Consider the following 27,145-nt stretch of genomic DNA (forward strand, 5'->3'; position numbering starts at 1 on the left):
GGGAGGACGCGCCGGGGCAGAGGGAGGCGGTGGCGGTGGCGGAGCAGCGAAGTGGCAGCGACGGCGGAATAAAAAAATGGTAGGGTTTGGTGGTGGGGTAGGGGGTTTAAAAAAGGGTTAGATGGTCGTCTCTTACAGGTGTCCAGTTTTGAGACGTGGTCGTCTCTTGAAAAGACGACCATCTAAGGTGGTCTGACGACCACGTCTTAAAACTTAAAAAAAAAATTAAGTGGCTCCAACGTGGCGCCACGCTGCATGACGACCACGAGGGATATCCTTTGGTTTTTTAAAACAACCATATTTTTAAAAAAAGTTTTAAAAACTACCGTATTTCGAATATTTTTAAAATAAGTTTAATATATAATTAAAAAAACCCGACTAAAATAGACATTGAAAGATCAGTGAACAAAATGGAATAAGTTTAAAAGTTCATAAACTAAGATGATGTTTATATCTTAATTTTACTAGATACATTAATAATTTATTTCAAATAAAGAATAGTTTTAGCGATGAACATAGCTAACGGTAATTGGCACATACTTCTTTCCTTGAGATCGAAGGTTACAAAATGTTGGTTTTAATCCATGTAATTTTAAAAGGTAACCCATTGATCCATAATTCCAAATTTCTAACACAAATTTTATTATAAAAAAAAAAACTTTTGAATATAAAACTATGATAATATTTTTTAAAAAAATTATTACATGAATTAAAAAAACAACTATAGAAATTGCGATAGAAAAATGATATTTAAAAAAATAACTACACTCGTCAGCTTTTAAAATTCATGAATTAAAATAAACTTTTTGAAATGGATAAAAATTGTGAAATTACATCAATTAAAATAGACAAAAATTCAAAGTATGTATAGATCAAAATAGAATTTGAATTTCCAAAATATAATTTCTTCATTTTTTCTTTTCTTTAATACTATTGTCGATATAAATCTATAATTCGATCAAAAGGTCATGGATTCAAATCTCCAGTCTCACATAATACTAAAAAAATCGAACAAAAAATAGATATTTGTTAATCTACCAACAAGAAAGGTTATTAATATTTTCGAGAGTATAAATATCTTAGAATCAGCTTTAAAATATATATTTTGACCCTATAATCTGATAGTATTGCCTAATTTTGGCCTTGGCAATTCAAAAATTTCCAAAGAATAAAAATTCAAATAAGGATTTTGACATTTCAAATTGTCAATAGTTTCCCAATGCATGTTTTAACACACAAAAAAAAAAAACTATTATTTGTTCAATTAATAAAGAATTTGACCACTGAAATAGTGTAATATAACCGAAATATTTCATTGTGCACGTGTTATTAAATTATTAAAAGTATTAAAAAATTAAGGTTTCAGTTTCCTAAATTTGAAGTCTATTCTATTTTATTAGTTGTTGAACTCTCAAAATATATTTTATACTTTGAATCTTTAAATTTGTTCTATTTTTGGTACAGTAACTATTAAAATATCTATTTTAAATGTTGAAATTTTATAATATTAGTTATTGAATAAATAAATAATGTGACTTTGACCATTTATAAATATGGATTACATGTATCGAAGTCACATAATTTGTCTAAGCATAGTTAAGTTTGCTAAAGTAATTGTTGCAACAGTATTTTTACAAAATAATTGCTTTTCGAAAAATTGAAAAAATAAATTCGTATTAAATTTCAATTTCAAACCTAAAGAGAAGGTTAAAATGTGATTTAGCTCAAATTATTTCAATTATTTTAATATTGATACTTAAACTTTTAATTGTTATAAGATATTATTATTAAATTATGTTTATAAGATATTATTATTAAATTATGTTTACTTTAAATTATTTGATAAAATATTATTAAAAAATGTTATAAAAAAATTGAATCTATCAAAATTTCCTTTCAATTTAGAAAATGTAAGAAAGATATAAGAGGCGAAAAAAGAAAGAAAAAAAGTGAAAATAAAATTGTATGGAATGTTATATATTTAAGAGTTCAATCCCTACCCCTGTGTACGAATATGAATATATATATATATATATATATATATATATATATATATATATATATATAACTCTTTGAGTTAAAATAAAAATTTTGAAGTTGGTTTAAAGCGAGGCCAATTTTATTGCGCTGGTGCAGGTTTTTATTAAATAACGTTCGACTTGTATGTGTTAAGCATATAGCTAGCGTTCCTTCTGAGCCAGGATCAAACTCTTCTTTTGAGTATGATTGGACCCCACTGTGGTAGAACCTGGTGAACCGGCACAAGCAGCTATAGTGAGGAGCAAACCTGAAATAAAAAATACAAGTAACAACTATTATTTATAATTATAAAAAGAGTTCCTAACATAAATTTTTGGGTAAGCTTAAAAAGAAAATATTGTTGCTAAAATAAGAAATTATGAAAATATAATTTTTATGAACTAATTTTGAGAATATTGAAGTTTTTGAAACCATTAAATGACTTAGTCATTCAGAGAGACAATTTTAGGTGATGTGGCATGACACGCAGAAGAAGACGATTTCTCTAAATAATAATTGAATTTATTACGTGGTTGTGTAGTCTTTTTGTGTCTCTAAGAACCTATGACCTATGAGATATCTAACAAGCAAAAAACTTTATGGAAGAAAAATAAAGTTTATGCAAGTGGTGAAATCATCTCTTCTATGGATGATTATATGTTTTAGTTGGCCCATGACCATATTTACCTTAATACACTTCCCAATGATATGTAAGTCAAGATACATTTGTTGTAGAAGCACATTTTTCCGACGCTAAGCACTTTGTTCTGTTAGGCGGCTTATAGATTATAGAAACAAATGTAGTTGATGCATATGATTTTGTCAAGGATCGCAAAATGGAATCAAATATAAGAGAAAGACATCGGAAAGCTCTATTAAAGACTTTTGAAAGATAAAAAAATCTTTATTAAAGATAAACCCCAAGTAATAGTACTATACGCCTTCGAAGTAACATCATGCATGCTCCTATCAAACAAAATAAAATCGTGAATTATTTTTTCTCAAAATTTTGACAAAGAGAAAGCATGTCACCTTAATAGTCATACCTGTTTATGGAGATTAAGAATCCACTTCCAGAAGAAATCGAAGAATTTCTTGAGAATCCTACAAGTGATATATGCTTAACACATGCAAATTGAACATCGAAGGGCACTTGAGTTAGCCACCGTCACCCGAGGGATTGGAGTGGGTAAAATAGCACTCATTATGGAATTGATCAACAACATAGTCAAAACTCACGGAGGTATATTCGCACAAGTCCACATGAGTCCATACAAAGGGTTTACTTAAGATATGCCAAATTCCACGCAGATAAAGTCGCTCTAAATGTTATGCCTTGTGAGCTTATTATCCTAGGTGGAAAGAGATGACTTTTCTGAGATGAAATGAAAAACGGATTCATGTAACAAGGGGAAAAACAAGCAAATGAAAATATTCTTTCAATGTATTATTTATGGGTCCAATAAAATTTATAGGTCACTCAAAGGGGTTATCAAAGGGATCTCGTGGGACTTATGTTAATATATTGATTCCTTGGTTCTCAACCAACGTAGATCAGAACAACAATATTGTACAAAATAGTTTTTAAAAACTATATTATTTCAAAATTAATATGGAAAATTTTATTTTATAATATGTTTTGATAAAATAATGTTAAAAAAAATCCATTTACATCATTGACATAAATTAAATATATAGGGTAGAAAGTTTGAAATTTTACCAAAAAAAACATAATCCAAATTAAACTCAAACTTTAAATTTAATCTAAAATCTAAAAATTATATGTTATATTTAGAAAAATGAAGATTTATAATATTTTTTAAAATATATATTAAATCTATGTTGTGTGGTATAATTTCTCTAAATCTTTTTATAATTCATTAAATTCTAGTAGATATCAAGGCTTTTAATGCTAATGGAATAGAATTAAATAATTAACAAAGTATAATAAAGTATTTATTTATCTTTCTCAAAATAATAAAATAAAGTAGTTATTAATTTTATTGAAGTCAATGCTAAATTCTAGTGTGTCACATGAGTGTGAATAATAATATGAAAAAGTAGTTATTTAACTAATAATTGTGTTTAACAACAAAACTAGCCAATCTCATATTTTTTTTTAATATTTGAATAGTTTGTTGAATAAAATAATATATGCCATATATTTTTTAAATAATTTATTAACTAATAATTGATATAATTCAACTAGATAAATCATCTATCTTCATCTTCACTTTGGAGGCTAGGAGTTCGAATTCAAATGACTAAATTAAACAAAAATTATAACAAACCAAAGACAAAATTATATATTTAAAGTAAAAGAAAAGAAAAAAAGAGATCAAAATGGGGATTTAGCAGATTACCGGGAACCGTGAGGTGGACCGGAGAAGGGGGAGGGGGTAACTGCCACGTAAGCAAGCATGTGCGAAAAGAGAGAGGTGGGAGACGGGCAACCGGTTGGGTTTTAGTTTATTAGTATTATTCCGGTTGTGGGAGAGTCGACACGTGGCAAGTAGAGCTGGGTCTTCGTTGGCGCGTAGGGGTAGAGAGTGACTAGGTCCGGGGTTTCAATTCTCGAATACAGGTGAATTGACGAATCTACCCCTGTACGAAAGCGTCAAATCTGTTATTTATATTATTATTTTTTTTTGGGAGAAATGAGCGTCAAATCAAAATTTAGTAATGAATGAATGAAATTCGGATTACGGTACGGAGATGAGTGGGGCCCACTCTCCGTGAAAGCGAGACTCAGTGGGTCCCACTCAATAATTTAATATGCCAAACCAAACTGCTCGCTCCAGCATTGTACCAAAAACTTTGACAGCCTGTTTCATTTTATTAATATTATTATATATTTATATTCTTTGCCACAAAAAAAAAAAAAAGGGAAAAATATGTATACTTTACATTATTTAATATAATTTAGGATTTAGAGATCTTGTCAAATGTCAATTCAACGAAAACGTGGAGTTTTTATTTATTTTTTTAAAATTCTTATAGGTCCCTCGTGATGGATATTATTTATTAAATAAAAATAATAAAATTTAAGAGGTTGATTGTTGAGGTAGGATTCTGCCAAGCTACCGAAGATCGGCTAGGTGTCTACAAGGACAAGGGTGTGACCTTAAGTAAAATCGACGTACAAAAGGAATAAACACTCTGAAACTCAAGTTAGAATATGCGCGAATACGGTAAGTCGTTCTCAGAGTAGAATTGCGTACTTGAGCGCAGAGGTGGAGTGTCCTTTTTATAGGCGATGGGGAGGGGGGACAAGATCGTTGGAACTGCTCCGACAGCCGGTTGCAGTTGTCGGGCTCCCAGATCAGTTGTCAGACCTGAGATTAGAGTCCTCAAGTCGGTTGAAGAGAACTTGGGTGATTCTCTGTTTCAGTTATGGTCCTCAGCTCGATCCTATGTAGATTGGTCTTCTCCGTCGGCTTAGCTAATAGGATCTGATGATACCAAGTTGAGTTGATTGGTCCACGCGTCTATTATATTTTTCCTCAAATATAAGAAATTTATAAAAATATTATCACTCTTTAAAAAGCATTTATATTCTCCGAGAAATATAGTTCAGTGGCCAAGACACCTTGCTTCATCTATAGAGTGGATCGGTGATTCAATCCTTCATTTCAATATATGTTGTATTAAAATATATATAAATTTATAATTTTACATAAGTAATATTTTGTTAATATTTATTGGTATTTTTTATGACAGACATAATAATGCGATGGTTACTCATAGTTGAGGCCTGAGGGTGTCTTTTTTTTTCTTTTTCAATTTACTCATTAATCTTTTGAAGTTAGTTAAAATTACTCTCAATGTATAAAACTTTTCAACTATACTTACCTAAAAAAAATTTGTTAATATAAAGCTACTACATTAAATTATTGTTTTATTAACGGGTTTAAAAAAAAGTTTGGCATGCCACATTGAAAAAAATGACTTTTGTTAATTGATGGGTAGGATTTTGTTTATGGACGTATTGGATTTCAAGTATCAAACTTCATCTAAATATATTAATAAAATAATAATTTAATGATTTATCAATTTATCAAAAATAAAATGGAAGAATTTAAAAGATTGAATATCAGATTGTGAATGGACTAAGAAGAGGGACCGATATTTATATTTAGCTCATATATGACGTGTTGGCATTGACATGCATTTAATTCTTAAGGCATGATATATTGCTCCATTTTTTGAAGATGAATTTTATATAAATAAATTAGAGGGTAAATCAAATTTTTATCTTGTATTTGGCAGCGTGAGTCAATTTTTATCATAAACTTTATCATCAAATCAAATCTTTGATTTAGATGAATATTGTAATTTTTAGTGGTTCGATATGATTGTACTTATATTTGTACTGGTTTCATAAACGTTGAATCCATGAAATGAAATGTTTAAAATAAAAATTGCCTAACCTCGTCAATTTGATCCAGAGTAAAAATTTATTTATTTATTTTTTCTAATAAACTATTAGGAAAATAATTTATTTTTCCTCTCATATTTAATTCAGAGTCAAATTTATTTGTAAATTTTAAATTTGATTAAATTGAACTCTACACTTAAATTAAGTTGTGAAATTAATAATTTATACACTCTTTTTGGTATGAAAGAAATCACTTTCATTTGGAAGGACAAGGAATCTGTCCATACATCTTTTTCTAAAGGGTTTTCCATATCACAATTTCTTAGAATCTTAGGTCTCACTTTCTACTCACTTTCTAAGTGCTTTTATTCAATTATTTATTTACTTCACGACAATTTGATTATGTTATGCTATTTTTGCTATTCAGGATAAAACTTGGCTCCTGAAGATTTCCTGAAGATTTACGAGCACGTCCTCCTGAATGCCTACATGGTCAACAAACTTCAATATTTATCTCCTATTTTTTCTATTGAAGAGATATATATGAGATTTAAATTTTAATAAAATAATAGAAAAATCTAAAAACAATAAAGGTCAATTTTCTATTGGACCATGTGAGGATGGTGGTCGTGAATCTTCTAGATTAAGTATTTTCCTCCCATTTTTTTGTCCTTTCATTTTTCTCTCTCATCCATATTTTTTTTATTTCCTCTCTCCTCCAACTTCTTATTCTTCATTTTTTTCTCTCTTATTCATTTGTCTTGTCTTTTTTTTATTCAATTTAATGTGTCGTTTTGTATTTAAAAAACATGAGAAACAAAGATAAATTAAAAGACAAATATTTCTTTAAAAAAGAAGTTAAATTTTCTACCTAAGGATTGTGAAAAACATACCCAGTTTTATTTGTGGTAGGAAAAAAACATAAGAATTTTTTTTTAACAATGAAAATAATATCCCTTTTGAAATAGTATTCAAAAGATACAGTAAAATATCTCAAAAAAAAAAAGATACAGTAAAAAAAATATTATTTAAAAAAAAGATAAGGTAAAATTGATTTTTTTTAACGAAAATTTGAATTGAAATATATAGTTAGAGATAAAATGAGAATAGAGAGAAAATGAGGGGATTGTGATGCAACACGGAAAGAGGAAGAGACAAAATTAGCTTGAGAAATGATACTATTGAATTTAAATAAAATATTTAATTTGTTAGTAATTGGTTATTAAGTGTGAGTAACACACTTTGTAAATTTACAAACCTATCACTCAATTTGATTATCTGATTTCCAATTTTCATCCCCACACAAAACAAATATATTTCTTAATCTAAATATTTTTATTTTTGACATTTTTTTAAAATCTAAAGTTAGTGTAGAGAAAAAATAATCCAATATATATATTTTTTAAATGAGACCGATGATGTTTTTTAATGAGATGATGTTTTGATTATCTGAAGATTGTAAGATCTACCTGCAACTTAATTGTTCTTGGACCAAATCTAAGCATAAGTCAACTTCTAGTTAAGACACCCATTTCCGACCAAGAGACCATGAGTTCGAATCTCCACTCCAACATGTTGTACTTAAAAAAAAAACTGAATCGTTCTTTATTTTCCTTCATATTTCCGTATTTCACATGATTAACCAAATTGATTTATTGATATTAAATTATTAATATTGCATATTATCAATTGGAATGTTGAATCTATTGTTCAAATATTGGTAAAGTAGTATTTTTTTTTTTATAATTACGATATGAAAGTATATAATCTAGTATAAATGAATCGAACATTTTGTATTTGTTGACTAGAATCGGTGATCGTTCTAGATTTAGTGCATGTTTTAAGTATCTAGTCTATGATATTAACTTTTTGGTGCAAAATATAGTAGAGATAAGATTTCCAGAGTCCATTGAATTATTCTAAGTTGAACTAAAACCGATATCAAAGGATGATTTAGGCTACTATACAACCCTTCATAGAGGACAAGTGGTACAGCCAAGGAAAGGCAAAGCAAGAGGGATACCTCACAATCCTCCCAATAATAAGTTTTGGAGATCTCCTTGACTTAACATTTCACAAATTTAGAGAGAGAGAGAAAAAAAGTGGCCCATTTGAAAGGATGAGGCATGTAGTTGCTAAAGATCGCCACGATGGTTCCAATGGGAAACGCCATAACCATTCAATTAACAAGATCTTGTTATGAAGTCTAAGATTGCCTATCCTCAAACTCTCGAACTCTAAACACGGTCCCACCTACCAATCGGGTGCCTCCATCCTCATTTACTACCTCCCAAAGAAAATCTCTCATGAGCTTTTCAGAAGGGTGGCAAGCTCTTACTGACAGAAGAGGGAATCCTAAAAAGAGACAGGAAAAAAAAGAAATACTGGTCAACATCGATTGAGTGAGAGTTAAGGCTTTCTTCCAAGTGGCGAGACACCATTGGACCCTCTCGAAGATGTGATTTAAAAAATATGACCCAAACGAAGCTAAAGATAGGACGAGAGGGAAGATTTATAATGTTATAACACGCCACCGAGGCACATTGGGAGACCTTAAAATGATCACAATTAATACCAATGACCAAACTTTTTTTGCCTCGATTAATTTTAAGATCTGAAATTATATCAAATAAAAACATAAACTAATTTAACAAAGACTCTTCTTAACTGAAAAAAAAAAAAGAACAACCATCATTGACAAACTAGTGATGCAAATGATACTCTATCCTTCCCCTCCACTTGCCTAGAAACAAATCTACTAAGAATGCCAACGACTAGGAGGAACAGAAAATAAGACAGGGATCACCTTGCCTCATACCTCTTAATACTATGAATCCAAACTCGCAACCTCTTGTTAACCAGATTAAAGAATCTCACATTCCTCGTACAACTCCACATCCAACGTCTTCATTTAAAGCCAAACCTTTTTTCCGCATAACCTTATCCAAAAAATCCAGATGGTCGTTTCTCAAAATCAATCTTGAAAAGGATGCCTTCTTGATTGCACCTCCTATGATCTTCCATAGCATCATTAGTAATAAGAACTCAGTTCAAAATTTGTCTCCTATCTAACAACCATCCCATGACCATTTGAAACCGTGCTAGGCAAATTTCCCTTAACCAGTTAGCCAAACACCTTCACAATAATCTTATAAAGGCTTGTGACCATATTGATGAGTAAAGTCTTTCACTTTCCTACCTCTCCTCCAGCAAACAAATGTTTCATCCATCTAAGCATCGATAATGTCTCTTTCTAAAAACTTAAGAAGACCATCTACAACTTTCCTCATCTCTCAGTTATCTTGAAGAAGGACCCTAGAGAATCCATTTGAATAGGCAACTATGAGAGTCCTTGTAAGGATGGTTTAAAAATATTATTAGTATATTAGTAAGAGTATTATGGTAATTAGTTAGGGGTGAGTCCTTGTAAATAAGGGTAGCAAGGAGAGGAGAATGATATCGAGGGATATAGTTTGTGGTGAGGAACTTGAGAGAGTTCTTGGGAGAGAGATAGCCCTCTAAAAAAGCTATTGATATTGTAATTTCTCTTTGGATATTGCAATATAGTTACATAGTTCCGTGAGTACATTCAAGTTCCTTACAAAAGACCATCTCTCTCCCAAGAACTCTCAAGTTCCTCACAAACTATTTCCCCCCATATCCTTCTCCTCTCCCTACTACCCTGATTTATAAGGACTCACCCCTAACTAATGACCATAATACCCTCTTACTAATATACTAATAATATTTCCGAACTATCCCTACAAGGACTCTCACAGCAACTTATTGCACTCAAAATCGAAAACTACCTCTCTGATCCCCTTGAACGAAAAATGAGCTTCTAAGCCTCCCTCTCTACATCTTAGATATGACACCAATCTAAACCCTACAAGGAAAGGCCTAGGAGTAGTAGGCAGTAAAAGAAAAGGATCTCTACCTTTAGCACGATCCCCTCGAACCCCTCTAAGAACTCGCGACCCTCGGTATCCAAGGATTCAAGAAAAGTTTTGCTCTTTCTACTAGCCAACTTATAGAAGGAGCTACAATCACCTTCTTTGACTCACTTTCACTCTAGCTTTTTACCTCCAACACCGATCCTCTCTTTAAGTGATCTCTTCAAAACCCCTCCTCCAAAGGTGGCTAATTTCCTCGTTAAACAAGAGCACTCCCATTTTCCCTTCGATGGTGACGCCCCATCAAGATTGAATAACTACATTCTACAGTTTAACGTCGACAAAAGTCCCATTCAAGTAAACAGAGTTAGTTTCTTTAACATCAAATCAATATTTCAGTCTAGAAAGAAAATGAAATAGAATACTCCGACGAGCCTAAGGGGAAAAGAGATATCAAGAAAGGAAATTTCTTAAGATCTAAGACCCCAATCCCTTTCAGGGCCAAATACCTCCTACCTCTGCCACAGGAATCCACAAGAATGTGAAGAAACCTGAGAAAAAATAAAACAAGACGTTCTGACAATATGAGAATGAAAATAAATGAAACCTGAACCATATTCTATAAATTTCTCATTCAGAAGATCCACACACTTGCCAATCTACAGAGAGTATTGAGTTCTAAGAAAAAAGAAAAAAAAGGAAACAAACCACTGTTTAGAACAGCATAATAAATGACAAAACAAAGGTATTGGCAACTTCCAGTTTTTTCAGGTCCTGTTATAAAGAAACCCTTTACAGATAGAAAGACCTAAAGAAATTTCCAACAAAGAAAAGGCCATTGGTAGCCAGGAACTTGTGCACATTCACCTGGGTCATAAAACTTAGCGATCTCCGAATTAGTAATGTGAATCATGTGAAGGACTATCAGCATGCATGTCCATCGACGAGTCGTTAGAGCTGACTGAATTAGGATCCGCACTTTGGTGCTGAAGAAAGTTGGGTTCATTGTTTCGAGTGGCTCCATTTCCCCCAGACATCCCTCCATTGTTTGGGTAGTGAGCTTCCTGAGCTATGTGATATTGCTGCAAACCCCTGCGAACTGGGCTTGACAGAGCATTTGAGAAGACTGAGCTTTTGTTATCAGAATGCTCGGTTCGACTTCCTTGTCCGGTAGTTGCTGGCCCAGAAAGACCCGAAGCTGGAAAGCTCGAGTTTGTGAATTGCATGGTTTGTTGAGCATGCTGATGTTGGTGGACTGCTGCTCTAGGGGACATTGATGGTTCCTCTCCACAGTAATCCAACTCGTTCTGCAAGTCAGTATGGAATTCAGAAAACTCATACAGCTAAAGAGAATAAGCACAACTTTTTGCTTCATGCATTAAACTCTACCACAAATGCAAATTACTGCCATAGCAATTCTTCAATTTCTCCTAAACTCTTTACAAATGCAACTTAACAATTTCACTCTAAACAGAAAAGAAAGTAAAACTTTTTTATTATTAATTTTTCTCCATCCCTCATATCATATCTGAAGGAGTGTTTAAGTCATTGGAAAGGTGAGAAAGAATATACAAGAGTATAAAAAATACAATTCAACAAAAGGAGTCAAATAATACAATTCAGTTTGCCATAACATTATCATTAGCTAGTTTGTAACTACAAGAACTAGAAAGAAAACTCCCAGATGAAGAAACAAAAGACCTAGTGGAAAATCACTCGCCAATGTCTATACAAATCCTGAAAAATTCTACAATTTATTTTCAACTAATTCTCCCAAAGTAATGCACAAATAGCATTCCTTCCTAAACGGTAAGTAGAGTTTCCAAACCGGACCACCAAGAAGCATAATAAGAGTTGTTTTCACATTGTCACGAGAGCCTTATAATTAAGGATACCAAAATGTTAACGTGAAGTTATGATCCAAAAAATGTGATTTGCCGATCCAAAGAAAAATCCCTAGCTTCCTCCTACTTTGGATAACTCAAAAACCAACACAACTTTTCATTTTTAGTAATAATTAGCTTTCGAAATCAACTTACAGAATGAACTAGGTAAGACTTCCTCCCTATTATTAAGGTCGTCCAAGTAGGATTTAGCAATGAAACTCCCGGAAGCATCAAGTGTCTCATATCCACTTGAGAATAGGGCTGGAAATACCAATTAAGGCACTCCTCTCTCATCAATTAAAGCTCCCCTGAAGTTGAGATTTCACCAAAGGCTCCCGTTATGCCACAAGGAAGAAATATAGCAACCTTTACTACCAGCGAGTTCAGCCTAGAGAAAGCAGAAGAAAAGGCAGCTTGCTCATACTGAGTATCTAATTTCACATGAGAACCACTTCCAGCCACTTACACAAACCCTGAGTTTAAGAGATCTTTCAATTTCAAAATGATGAACCACTGGCTTCAAAAGCTCGCATAAGAAGAATAACATGTTAACCATCCAGACTCGTCAGTCCATTGTTGGTACTAAAACCTCATGTCATAAGTATGTTCATTGCTAAAATCTCCAAAGCCACTTTGTAACTAAGCTTCTATTCTTTTATATATCCAGTTCCCATACCACCTTTATCCCGGTCCCAGGGGAACAAAGCATCCTTCCAATTCACAAGATGAGCATCACCTTCCAAAGCCCCCTTCTCCTACCACGAAGGAATCCCTGATGAGCTTATCAAGCTTTTTAGTAGACATGATAGGAGCCTAGACAGATAGAAAGTACAGTGGGAGGTTTGCAAGAACAGTCTTACCAATGTAAGTCTACCCCCGCAAGAGTTCCATCCTTTCCTCCATTTACTGGTTTTTTTACATAAACTTCTCAGTTACGGGTTCCTATTGTGCAAAACTTCTCAGATTCCCCACAAACATAAGCCCCAAATAAGTTGCAGGCGAAGCTCTCACTTTACAGTCCCAGAGATTTGCCAGGCCCACCAAAAAATGCTGCTGAACGTTACCCCCAAAACCACTGATCTAGGCTGAAATCAAAGAAGTTTTCAGTAAATTCATTATTCAGCCACTTATTTAACTCATTTCCCTTGCAGAAAGAGGTTTTTCAGCTTTATGAAAAACCAATTGTCCTAAAAGAATGAACATTCTGATCTGGATTCTTTTAAACAGCAGCAGCATTAATGCGATGGATGTTCTTAAATGGAAGCTTTCTTATTCTCAGCTTTTGCCTTCAGTTTGTTTCCTCTGTTTTGCAGATTCTGAAAACCAAAATCACCTCCTTTTTGGCTGTTCTTTGTCCCTGAAGTGCTGGTTCTGGGTTTTAAAAAAGTTTTGGATTCTTTGGGCCTTCTCAAATGACTACAAGAATAATGTTTTGAATCTCTTGGTTGGGCCGTCTCTATCACCAAAAGCTCATCCAACAAAGTCAAAGCTAATAGTTCAGAATTATGGTTGGAACGTAACCATATAATCTTTCAAAAAAAGATTTGCTGCTCATTGGATCAGTTTGACATGGCTTCTTAAAGAGCCTCACAGTAGCGTTCTCTTTCTAATACTTTTTTGGACTATAATTTTGTTGATATTTCCTTAAACTGGGAAGCATTTATTTTTGTTGATTAGATTCTTTAGGCTCTTCGGTTTTGCCCTTGTATTTGGGCAGTTTCGGTTATTTTCTAGTTTCTGTCCTTGTAATCCTTTGTTTTTTCCTTTTGTTTTAATTACTTTTTTGGACTATAATTTTGTTGATATTTCCTTAAACTGGGAAGCATTTATTTTCGTTGATTAGATTCTTTAAGCTCTTCGGTTTTGCCCTTGTATTTGGGCAGTTTCGGTTATTTTCTAGTTTCTGTCCTTGTAATCCTTTGTTTTTTCCTTTTCTTTTAATTACATCAATGAAAATTATCGTTTGTTTCCAAAAAAGTTCCATCCAGTGTAGCAGATTCAAAACTTTGCCATTATCTGAGGAAGCAAAAAACCAAGTACCGTGTACACAAATTGAAGATTCATTAGAGGGACACAATGTCTTCCAATATAAAAGACTTCAATAAAGGAATATTGTAGCCTTTTACCTATAATAATTCCACCAAAACAATCTGCCACTAACGTGAGTATATAAATGAGATAGAGGGTCACATCTTGACAAATTCCCTAGGAGGTAAGTTCCTAACCGTAGACTTGTTGATGATGATGGAGAAGTTTAAGGAACACAACCCTTGCATCCATCTTCTCCAAACCAAATCAAAATCCATTTTCAAAAAAGATAGCATCTAAAAAGTTTCAACCCAGCTTCTTATAGTCAAATGCTACAGGCAAATCATCCTTTTACATTCTTTACTTTAGGTCACCTGTATACTTGTCTATGTATATCCTTTAGGGGTCGATTGGGGTGCAGGTTCGACATTAGTAGCCTCGAAATGTTAAGCCTGAGGTAGATTTCGGGATGTTATGATGCATGGAATTGGGAAGCATGTGTCCGGGGGCAAGAATAAGTAGTCTGAGATTTGATAACAATGTGTTTGGGGAGAGAGATTAACTCTCATTCAAACAGTTTTAAGTGGGATTCCGGCGTACTACTTCTCCCTAATTAAAGCACCTGTGGTTGTTTGTAAGAGTTTGGAAAAATTTATGAGAGATTTCTTGTGGGAGGGGGTGGGTGAGTGGGGTGGAGCTCACATAGTTGGGAGATTGTTTCCAAGCCGTTATAGGCAGGAGGTCTGGGCATTGGGAACCTAAGACATAGAAATGATGCACTTTTAGCTAAATGGTTATGGCGGTTCTTCCAATAACCTAGTGCCTTGTGGCGGAGGATTATCGTGAGCAAGTATGGGCCACACCCCTTTGATTGGGTCTCAGATGAAGGGCTTAAGGTTTGTCACCGTTTGTGCGAATAACCCCCGGAAGGCTATCTCCTCAGGTTTTCCTTTCTTCTCTCAATTTTTGTCTTGTGTTGTTGGGGATGGTCATGACACTTATTACTGGGAGGATCTCTGAGTGGGAGAAAAGGCTCTTTGTTCTTTATATCCTCGCCTTTTTCGCTTATCGGATAGGAGGTTGCTTTCAGTGGCCTTGGTGCTATGGGTTAGGGGGGAATGGTTGTCCATTTCCTTAGTCTCAGTCAGTCTTTGACTGACAAAAAGGCTCGGAAAGCAATTGAGTTGCTCCACTTGCTATCTGATGTTTCTTTCTCTTGTGCTAGGAATGACTTTCGTGCTTGGTCCTCTAATCCGTCTAAGGGTTTCTCCTCTAGCTTCTTCTTTAATCTTTTATGTTCCCCAGATTCTCCCCCGCGGCCCCAGTGTTTGTCTCGCTTTGGAAGATGAAAATTCCAAAGAAGATTAAGTTTTTCTGGGACAGGTCTTACTCGAGAAGTGAACACCCTGGATTGTATTTATAAGCACTCTCCTTCCTGCTTGGGGCTACAATGGTGTGTTCTTTGCAAGCGGGATTCTGAAGATCTCGATCACATCTTATGACATTGCCAATTCTCCCAGGACATTTGGGTCCGACTTTTTGAGACTTTCGAGGTTTCTTGGGTTCGTCATAGAGATTGAGGGACTATGGTGGAGGAAGTGCTTTTGTACTCTCCTTCCCGCAAAAAAGGGAGGTTTTTGTGGCAAGCTTTTTTCTTTGCGATTTTGTGGGGGATTTGGTTGGAAAGAAACAACAAAATCTTTAGGGGGGTGGAGAGAGATTGAGAGTCTTTTCGGGATCTCATTAGACTTAATGTCTCCTTATAGAGTTCTGTTTCGAATTTGTTTTGTAATTACTAGTTAGGTTCTATTCTTTTGGATTGGAAGCCCTTTCTGGGTTCCTCCTTCTGGACTTTTGTTTTTGTATGCCCTTGTATATGTCTTTTGGTTTCATTCACAATGAAAAGCTCGGTTTCTTATCAAAAAAAAAAATAAAAAATAACTTATGTTTGGGGTGCAGGAATGTGTCGCCCAAGTTTGGGCTTCTTTTCTAATTTCTTTTTCTAAAACTAGCCCACCCTTTTACAATATTGTATTTCATTTTCTAAATTAAAAAATAATAAAAAAAAGTAAAAAAAAAAAGAAAAAAGAAAAAGAGATGGTTAGTAACCCATGGGTTGAATAGTATTTACTATTAAACCCCATGGGATTATGTTTGGCTTAGGAGGCCAAGGTTCCCAAACCCATGATTCCAAACCACCTCATTCCAACCCCTCCCCCAAACACCCTTTGAGTGAATGAATGTAATAGAAAATTGATTCTCTCAAACCTTTAGTCTTTAAATTAACCATATACTCCCAAAAAAAAAAAAAAACCCTAACAAATTTCAACCAAATAAGCTTCTTTTCCTTTTTAAATGAGTGGCCAGAAAGGGTGATTGAAAGAAGAGAAGGATCATTTGGTAGGGCCATAGACCATCCAAAAGCTGCTAAAATCACGCCCAAAAAGCTGCTGCAAAATTCACAGAAAATGAAGATGTAACATTGGGTTTCAGAGCTGCATTTGCAAATGGAGCACCAATGGGGAGAACGTTCATACATTGTAGTTTATTGTGGGTATTGATGGTTTTGTGGCTGACTTCCCAAAGAAAAATCTCACCTTCTTTGGATAGTGGTCTTTCCAAATAGCTTCATATAAGAAAGGGGCTACATATTCCCTAGTTTCGGAGAGATCACAGAGAGGAAAGAGCGAAGATCATCAAATATTTTCCGACCTCTAGGTATACTCTCTAAAGAATTTAGATTATATTCACTTAATGTTATCAATTCTAGATGAGATGTCTAATATTAATTTTCTATTCAGACTTCATTAATGAGGTAAGCTATTGTACTTCTAATGGAAGGATGTAAACTTTTGTAACTATTCAAATATCGAAAGAAAGGTTTCTGTTTCATGTTTTCTATTTTCTAAAAATGTCTATCTGATATACCTAATATAACATGAAGCATGACAAATAAACTCAAATGGTTAAACCAAGACTGCAAATCAAAGAAAAAATTCAAGTTTACCCGTATGTAATTGAGTACATCAGCTGTTGTCACTCTAGATCCGCCTTCTTGTTGTCTAAACATCCATTGATAGAGTTTTTCCTGAAAAAAGCATCAGGTAAGATAACATATGTTAGTAAAACAAGAAGTGTCGTATTTTTGCAAATATATAGTATCACATTAGCAAAACTAACCATCATGGGATGACTTAGTGGTCAATAAGGGCAAATGTAAACAGCAAAGGGCTTAGAGGGAATGGGTTCAAACCATGGTGACCACCTACCTAGGATTTAATATCCTACGAGTTACTTTGTCAACCAAATGTAGTAGGATCAGGCGGTTGACCCGTGACACACGGATCAAATAAAAAAAAACATTAGCAAAACTAAAACTAAAGGCAGTACAACTATGGCTGTTCTTTTGAATGAACATAAGTGTTAACACTTGCAACTAGCTAATTGAGCTACAACTTATGATTTCGTGACCAGCAACTATAAATCCTTTCTTGCTCCAATGAACTGATAAAGTACCTAGTCCACTTAACAAAGTTTAATTTTTCATAAGTTAACCAAAAGCTAATAGTAAAAACTGCTTTATAGCTTCTAGTATTTTATAGCCCATGTGTTTTAAAGCATGAGGCATACTATAAATTAAAGTGAGGACTTTTCTTTAATGAAGCACATAAGAAAAATGTGAATTTAAAATTTATATAAGTAACCATATAGTATTGTGAATAATGAGAAAATTAAAAATTAAAGAAATGGGGGATTTTCCAAGAAGTTTTTTGAGATACAAGCTTGGGCAAACTATTTTATTTTTTTGAGCAATGTAGAAAAATAAAAAAAACGGTGCACCTTGGTTCAAAAGGCATGCAACTAAATTAGGATACCTCGCTATAGAGACGAGGTGCCTAATACCTATGCATGCCTTCTTAATAGTGCTTGGCACTTCAGCTTAAAAGAAAAAGACTTGTAAGCCCACAATAAAAATATAAAATTATAAATTCTACACATGAAAAATATAGTACTGAAAAAGCTAATGAAAAATAAATGAGGACTTTTCAAAGAGGTTCAATTATGATTTTACAAAACATATTTCTTATTTATTTTGAAAAGAATTAAAAAACAATAAAAGAAATCAGGCGTATCGGTATTGCGGTGGTGCCTCAGTGAGAGCAACTTATCCCATGGAGCATACCTTTTAAACCAGAACTTCCTGGCTAAAACCCATTCTACCATCCACTACAACTTTGAAGGAAGAATTTTTCTAAACTTCTATCTCCCTACATAATAGCATCCCAAGGACATCTTGAATAGAATCAAGCTATGGAACTTGTGAAACAGCCAACCTCTTCCTTCCCATATCTTCTAGAAACTGATTCCTGCACAAGGGGAATCATCCTTGCTCAGGAATCTCCATATCTATTTAGGTGGAAGGGAGATGTACCTTCCTCCTAATAGTTGCAATGGCAAGGCCTTTCATACCCAACCAACTAGATGAGATGGAAACATTGTCCTCCAATTTATCAAGTGAGTTCTCCCTAACCTGCGCCCTAGAAAACACTTTCATACATTTTCAATCAAATCTTCGAGTTTTCTTTGAATTTTAAAGAGAAAAATAGATACTTTTTAGTAAAAGAGTTATTATTTGAACAAGGAAACCAACTTTAAAGATATATGTTAGTATCAAAGGATCTAGAAAGGAGCACTAAAGATTAAATTCTGTATGTTAGTATATTTGCTCCCAAACGGAAATGTGCAAATAGGTGGCTGTTATCTTCTCTGCTAGAATGACAATTAGCACAAACTTGAAGAAGTATGGATGGGTGGGAACTCTTCCTGAATCCGAACCTTAGTGTTTCTAGGCACGGAGAGCGAGAGACCAAAAGAATGTTTTTAACTTTCTTGAAAGAAGATTCCTTGTTAACCAAATGATGAAGACTGCAACTCCTTTCCAAGAGACACAATGGCTTGCAACTTCCTTTAATCTCCTGTTGTTTAAGTTTCAACCACTTATTTCCTTTGAAATTCACGTACCATCTCCCACAAAATAATTCTTTGCACTCTATCATCACGAATAATTGAAGATTACCAATACTCCCTTTTAGTTTACCAATACTCCCTTTTAGTTAACGAAAGATGTCTAATTACAAAGAAAAATTCAAAGGGAACACCAAAAAGAGCAATAAAACTTAGGAAACTCAAATAATCATCCTACTCTTGTTCCTTCCCATTCAATATTTTGTAGTTCCTCTCTAGCCATATTCCCCCAGCCAAAGCCTTTGAAGAACCTTGTCATAAAAAATGTTGTATCCATTCAATATTTTTGCTTTCATTTGTTCCTTTTTCTCTCACTCCTATGGGAGTTTGTATTCTTGAACTTTTTCTCCTTTTCATATATCAATGAAAAGTTGTTTCTTGTTAAAAAAAAAATGTTGTAAAGCTAGGAAAGCAGGGAGTAAGAAAAGCCATGGGAGGTCCAATTGTTTCCTTAATTTGATCCTCTCATCATTACAAAAAGCCCATCTAATTCATCAACCATGTTTTGTTTTCCCAGTGTTCATCTATTCTCCAGTCCGCATTGTCCTCCATTTTTTGACCCATCTTCTTGATGTACTCATGTTTAGGACTAGCGTTAGAGTCATATGTAGAAAGGCAAAAAAGAACCAAACAAGAAAGGATCCAGAACACAATAAGCAAAGTTCAAGTCTAGGAATTTAGGATTTCAAAGAAATTTTAGAGTATGGTTTTAGAAACTAAAGCACAAAACGGTGGTTCAGCAGGAGATATCAATTCATCCGTTCAACCAAAAGCATCAGGAGTAGGTGCTTGTTAAGATAAAACCCCAGAAAGTTTCTTAACCAGACCTTGATTTTTATTTTCACAAAATCAAGACTTGGTTTCATTTCAATTTTCACTTTAGTAACCGTTCAACTATGCCTTGCATCCCTTTATAGTGAATACAATAGAATCCTTGTTCTGCTAGCATAACCATCAAACATCCCCTCTAAGAAGGAAGGATAAACACGAACCATTCAAATGCAAAACAAAAGGAAAACGTAGAACGTTTAACTCTAGTCATCCCCTTAACGAAGAAGAGATAAAAAGACCCTCGTAAAGATGTATGAACGATATATATATCCTCTATTACGAATCAAAAAGTAAAAGACAGAACAAATAATGGTGAAAAACTGTACAGCCACATTCGAGACTTCGATCGTATTTCACAATCCAATGCTCAGATTTTTAAGCAGAAATACGTATGATTCATGCTACCTAAATTCTCAGAAAACATGAAACTCCCGGGAATCTGCAACCAAGTTTTGTCAAAATGAGAACCCAGAATAAATACTGACGATTCAACCAACAACCACGTCCAACAAAATCAACATCAAGCACGCAAAACAGGGAAAAAGAAAAAGAAACCCGAGAAGGGACAGATTCAAAAGGGGGAACAGATGAAATTCCAGACCATGGCGTGACGTTCTCCGGCTTGGAAAGAAAACTTCTGGTGGTTCATAGACTGGGTGTAAAGCTGGGAGAGGGAGTTAGCCGCAGTGGAAAAAGAGGCGTACATGGTCCGATCTACCTCGTCGAGGCTGGTGGCGATAGATTTCCGCTTCTTGGCCATCACGGAGGGAGTATTCGGTATTCTCCGGTGACTGAAGCGTCCGATTCCGGCGTGTTGCCGGATTGTTCTTCCCCTTCACAGTGAGGATTTATGGAGGAGGATTGGGATTTGGAGAAGGGCAAAGGGCGAGTGGAGAGAGAATCGGGATGCTTGAAATTGGAATTGGAATTGGAATTGCAATTGCAATTGCATTCCCTATACAATACAACAAAGGAGTTGTGAGGTTGAGTGGAGGAAAAGGACTTATGGTAGCTTATCGTGGCAATGCTCTACATATGATTATTTCTTTAATTTCCTCTCCTCTTGCCATCTATAATCTTAGTGCCAAATTTGTATCAAATCAAATCAAATCTATTATTATAAAGTTAGAAAACAATATATATATATTTATATATTTAAATTTGACGTCGAATGCCAACCCAATCGTACAACAATATGTTGGGGTGGGAAATCGAACTCATGACCTCTTGGTCGGACATTGGTGCTTTAACTAGTTCGAACTAAGTTCCGATTAGCAATGACAAACCTATTATACTTCAATGTATCAAGATATTGCTAATTTTTCTTTAAAGATCTAGTTTTAAAATTCTATTTATTGTGAGCATATTTCAACGATTAGTATCTAGTTTTTCTCCGTCAGATATTTAAATCTTCACCCTTATATTTGTATTAAAAAATCTCTATCTGTCGTGTTTTAATTTACTGTACGACTTATCGAAGAATTTAAGGAAGGAGGGGTTTTGCCCAAGTACAACTCTTTTTATGTTGGGTTGTGAGTCGTCTGCCATTGAAAATTTTAATAAAAAGTCAAAGTCATACAAGATACACATGCACCACCTATATTATGAATTAATTCCGATGTGTTTTCGAACAACAAATATTGTAGGGTTAGGTGACTGTCCCGTGGAATTATTTGAAATGCGCATAAGCTGGCCCGATATTCACAAATTAAAAAAGAGGGAAGAAGAAAGAAAGATACACATATGCCAATTTTGCACTACTCTCAAGTCTAAGTCTAAGTGCTTGTTATGCCCCGAATGAATATTGAAAGTTTTCAACTATTTTTCATGTATGTCCTTTTTTCATTTTTTTACCCTTTTTTTTGCTTGTTTTTTTTGGTAACTTAACGTACGGTCAACCAAACACAACTTAAGTGGTCCTCAACTCCTAGTCGTTAAAGATCTCACATCAAAAAGATCAAGAGACTTTTATAAATACATGTATTACTCTCTTTTTACTGTGATTTTGAGATTGAATCTCATGAATATTAAGATGATATCAGAGTCCAACAAACTTAAACAAACATTCAATCTAAAAAAGACAGATTAAGGACCCCACATCGAACAAGATCAAATGACTTAACAAGATTGGTTTCTAGACGATGCTATGAAATATATATTTTTTATGATTTAGTTAATACTTGTGAAAAAAATAAAACAAGAGATGGAATTTGAAGGAAGGAGGTTGATATGCAAAAATCTCAACATAGTGAAAATGGAGTAGAGGTTGCAAAATAAAACAATGTAGCAACGAGTGGCGCATAACCATTGGCATCAAACCTGTGAAGTAACAAATAAGTAGGAAAAATTACATAGATTAAATAGTAATTAGAAGATATTTAAAAGATAATTAAGTTGATGGATGGAAAATATTTCGTTTTTAAGATTTAGGAGCACTTTCCTCCTGATTACCTACGTGGCCCAATAACATTAGATAAATGTTGTTTTTTTTCTTTTTTATTTATTAACTTTTAATATTTGCTATCTTGTCTCTTCTTCTCTCATTTTCTGTCTTGTATCACATCTCCTTCATTTTTATCCGTTCACATTTTATCTCTAATTATATATTTCAACTCAAATTTTGACTAAAAAAATTCAAATTTGCTATATCTTTTTTTTATACTATATCTCTTTAATACTATTTAAAAAAGAATATTTTTTCATTGTAAAAAAAAACTCTCTTTTTTTTCTGCTACAAATAAAATTTGGTATGTTTTTCACAATCCAAAGTACATTGGGCAGAAAATTTGACTTATTTTTTAAATGAATATTTGTCTTTTAATTTATCTTTGTTTCTCATGTCTTTTAAATACAAAATGATACGTTAAATTGAACAAAAATAGACCAGACAAATGAATAAGAGAATTACTTACGATTTTGTAAAATAAAAATATATTTTTTAAATGGACATAAAATTAGTGAGGCTGTGTTGAGGTAGAAGAGAGAAAAATGAAGAATAAGTTGGAGGGGAGAGGAAATAAAAAAAAATGGACTGAGAGAGAAAAATTAAAGGAGAAAAAAAAATAAGAGATAAATATTGAAGTTTGTTGACCACATAGGCATTCAGGAAGACATGCTCCTGAATTTTCGAGAGCCAAGTTTTGTCCAAATTGATTGGATAATGACCTTGACACACCATCCTAGGAATCGAGAAGTTGGTAAGCCTTTAGTCAAGATATTGGCAAGTTGATATTTAGATGACACATGTTGAACAACAAGATAGCAATCGAGTATGCGTTCACAAATAAAATGTTAAATCAATTTGGTTATGTTTTGTTTGTGCATGCATAACTTGATTGGTTGGCTGTGATGTAGGTGTCACTCCAACAATATACAGGTCTCGTCTTTCGAAGGGTCTCGTTTCGTAAGGTTCCTCCTCCGAATGAAATTCAATGGGATCCAAAAAGACCATGTCTTCATCCATAGGGTCCCAAGTACCTGGATAAATCGAACTTTCGATTCTATCTGAACTACTCATTTTCAAATGGTATATACATTGTTCACAAATATTCATTTTTGATTTCAAAACTTTCTTATAATTTAATTCATAACAATTTTCGCATTGAATCCACAAATGCCTGTATTTTTCAGTTACATCTAGATAATTAGAACTTTATGTTCTAGTTAAATCACTTCCATCCGTGCTAGTTCTTATATTGGAACTCTCACTTTCACTATTATTTCCACCTTCACCACAAATGTAACTATAAATGTAATGTCACTGTAATTGTGAATACCACTTAGTTTAGATTTATATTATTTGAATTAGATTTCCTATTCCAATTATGATTAGGAATTATAGTATTACAAATATATCATTAATTTTGTATCAAGCAATTAATTCAATCAAATCTTATTTGTTATTCTCCCTATTTGCTCTTCTCCCCTAAAAGCTAGCATGGTATTAGAGTCAGGTTAGTTGAGGTAATCAAATATGGAACACAATAGGGAGGAGGATTAGGAAGAAGATACAGATTGTATGAAGAAAATATGCAGGAAGTTGGAGAAGAAGAAAAGTAATGTTGATGTATTGTCGCTACGGGTTTGCGACGTGGAGCGGCCGACTTTCTTTCCGAGAGGAGAAAAATGGAGTCGCCACCAGTTTTTATTTATAAGGTGTGACTAGGCACCCAAATGTATGAATAAGTTGATCTACACAAAAAGATTTAGGTTTGGGGGTCTTTTGTGTATAGGGAAGGTATTAGCACCCCACAACACTTTGTTCAATGAACGATAATTTATTTTTTTATATTATTTTTAAGAAAATGACCTTTAAAAAATATTTTATTTTTATTTTTAAATGTCCCACGTTTTATTGATCATTGTAAATAATGGAATTATGAGTGGCCTAAAGCCATTAAGAAAATTTTGTTTATTTGAATTTAAATTGGCCTCCCAAAATAAATTCATCACAAGAATATCAGAGAATCGACCTCTCGAATTCTCTCATCTCCGTCATAGGGAATTTTTTTTAGGAAAATATTAAAATAAGATTTAGAAAAAGATTTTATTTTTGACTTTTAGAAATATCATGAGTGTTTTAAAAAATGTCAGCTTTTAAGCAGGAAATGCCTTTGTAGAGATGTTTTTTTTATCATTTAAATGTTTCTTTTAGCAAATTTTTTCTTATAAAAAAGATTTACAAAAACGAAATATATTTTTATTTTTTAAAGAAAAGATATTTATTTGCTTCAAAATGTGAATGTTTTTTAGGAAAAAGAAATGCAAACAATTTTGTATTAGTATTTCAATTACTTTTTAAAACCAAACAAGGGATAAATGAGAAAATGACTAAAAATACATCATTCCATTAGGAAACATATTAAAATCAAATCTTGGCATCCCGAAATATTGATCTTTACCCTCAAGAATACAAGAACATCGACCTCCCGAACATTTCAAGGTTTCATCGTTGGGAGGTTCACTTTTGTAAAATTTGAGTTGAAGATATTTAATTAAATCTAGAAAAATAACATTTATTGTATAATATTACATAATATATACATTTGCCAAATATCATATACATAATCTAAATGAACATGTTAGAAATATAATCAATAAAATCTCATCTTACAAATAGTTCAAGCAACCATAATATGAAATTGACAATAGGGAAAAGGAAAAACAAGACGAAATAAAACAAGATAAGAAATATATCCAAAAAATAATGTCGAAAGAATTAAACTTGTACTTGGAACATAGGTAGGCACACAAAATATATGACGAAGTACATCAACCTACTTTATTCGGCAAGAACATGAAAACTTACCGTTTTGCAAGCAAATTCCAATTCTTACCTCCTTCAAATGCGGTGCGAGTCAAACGATGAAGAAGAAAATTATGGAGAAAATAGTGATACAGCAAAAATTGAGAGAAAGTGAATAAGGAGAGGGGAAAAAAATAAAACAAAAGTAGTAAAAAAAAGTAAGAAGATGAAAAAGTTATGGTAAGTGGAAGAGAGAAAATAAATAAATAAAAATAGAAAACGAGAGAGAGACCATGTGGTGGATTGTGAAGAACAGAGTGTGAAGTGGTGAGAGAGAATTTGTGGATGAACGATAAAGTAACAAACAAGAGGAAGAAAAAAAAAAAAACAAAAAGGAAGCAAATTTAAGAGAGAGCAAAAAATGAGAGTAGTAGCCTTTGTTTGATGTGTTTCTTCGTCCTACTAAACCTCACCACCTAGTTTTTATTTATAGTGTTTCAAAACCCTAATCCACCAATAGAAAAAATATTTTCATTCATTACACAATCAATAAAATCCTATGACTTTTTTACAAATTTTAATTTTTACCCAAATTATGCTAAATCAAATTTAAAAATTTTCCATATGAGTAAGATTTTGTTTTATTTTTATTGAAAAGATTTTATTTTGAGAAAACGTGGAAATTCACGTTTAATCCAAAAAATCTTTTTGATTTTATTACCTTTTCTTAATTGTATTTAAAAAGATTTTATTTTGAAAAGGAAATCAATATTGAAATTAAATACTTTTTTATATTTTTATATTTATTTTTTTGATAAAACACACAAAAGGGAAAATATTGACCATAAAATAAAAACAAAATTTTACAAGAAAACTACTACAAATCAAATAAAAAAGGAATGATGAAATGGATTACTGGACAAATTTAGGGGTTTACATATATTATTCGGGAGGATTTAATTTGACTGGTGGATTTGTGTGTTTCTACGACATTAGGATGCTTTGGTTTGGCTTGATTTTGGTTTTGATTAGTTGTTGGTTGTTGGTCGTCGTTGGAATTGGCGTTGGCGTTGGAATTGGTTTGGCATTGGTTGTTTGGTTGGCATCGACATTGGTTGTTGGTTGACATCAGCATTGGCATTGACATTGGTATTGGCATTTGACATTGGTTGTTGGTTGGTATTGACATTGACATTGGTTGTTAGTTAACATTAGCATGGTTGTTCGTTGGTATGTTGCAGTTTCTACGACATTCTGCAGCTTCAGCATTGTTTTTGTTTTTTACTTTCATTTGGTTTAATTTTAGTTCTAAGTTTTTAACATTATGTTTGTTTTTTTTATTTAGGCATTAGTTTTGATTTATTTAGCAAACTCACAATTTAGCATAGTATTGTGAGTTTGTGGGAGGGTGTTAGATAATATTATTTAAATTTAATTAGATTTAGTTTAGATTATATTATTTGAATTAGACTTCATATTCCTATTATGATTAGAAATTATAGTATTATAAATATGTCATTAGTTTTGTATCAAGCAATTCAATTCAATCAAATCCTATTTGTTATTCTCCCTATTTTCTCTCCTCCATGAAGCCAAGTTTCAAAAGCATCGAAACAACTCAAACAACTTAGCAACTACATTTGTTAGGCCTCTGTACTGAGATTTTGCGCTTGTTTGAGAGACTTTTTGTTGTTGCAAAGATGACCAAGAAGTGAGATTGTTTCCATGAATATATTGTAGCCACTTGTGCTTTGGTGATCATCCAAACAACTAGTCCAATTCGCATCAGTAAAACAAGTGAGTGTGTGGTAGGCGGAGGGGCAACAAATAAACCATGATC

The 27,145-nt window shown here is 33.2% G+C and overlaps 1 protein-coding gene across 1 annotated transcript; it reads right to left on the reverse strand.

Moving 5' to 3' along the window:
• Window positions 1–10,887: 10,887 nt before the first annotated feature.
• LOC111013511 (nuclear receptor family 2 group C protein) lies at window positions 10,888–21,043 on the reverse strand. Its single transcript, XM_022287957.2, has 3 exons — window positions 20,662–21,043; window positions 17,212–17,292; window positions 10,888–11,597 (listed from the first exon to the last, which is right to left on the reverse strand). Exons 1-3 carry the CDS (start codon window positions 20,818–20,820, stop codon window positions 11,187–11,189), a joined length of 651 nt encoding a protein of 216 aa, XP_022143649.1. The 5' UTR covers window positions 20,821–21,043; the 3' UTR covers window positions 10,888–11,186.
• Between the last annotated feature and the right edge of the window lie 6,102 nt (window positions 21,044–27,145).

The sequence above is a fragment of the Momordica charantia genome (assembly GCF_013281855.1).
Source record: "Momordica charantia cultivar OHB3-1 chromosome 11 unlocalized genomic scaffold, Mcharantia_2.0 BLBB01000011.1, whole genome shotgun sequence".
Lineage (NCBI taxonomy): Eukaryota > Viridiplantae > Streptophyta > Magnoliopsida > Cucurbitales > Cucurbitaceae > Momordica > Momordica charantia.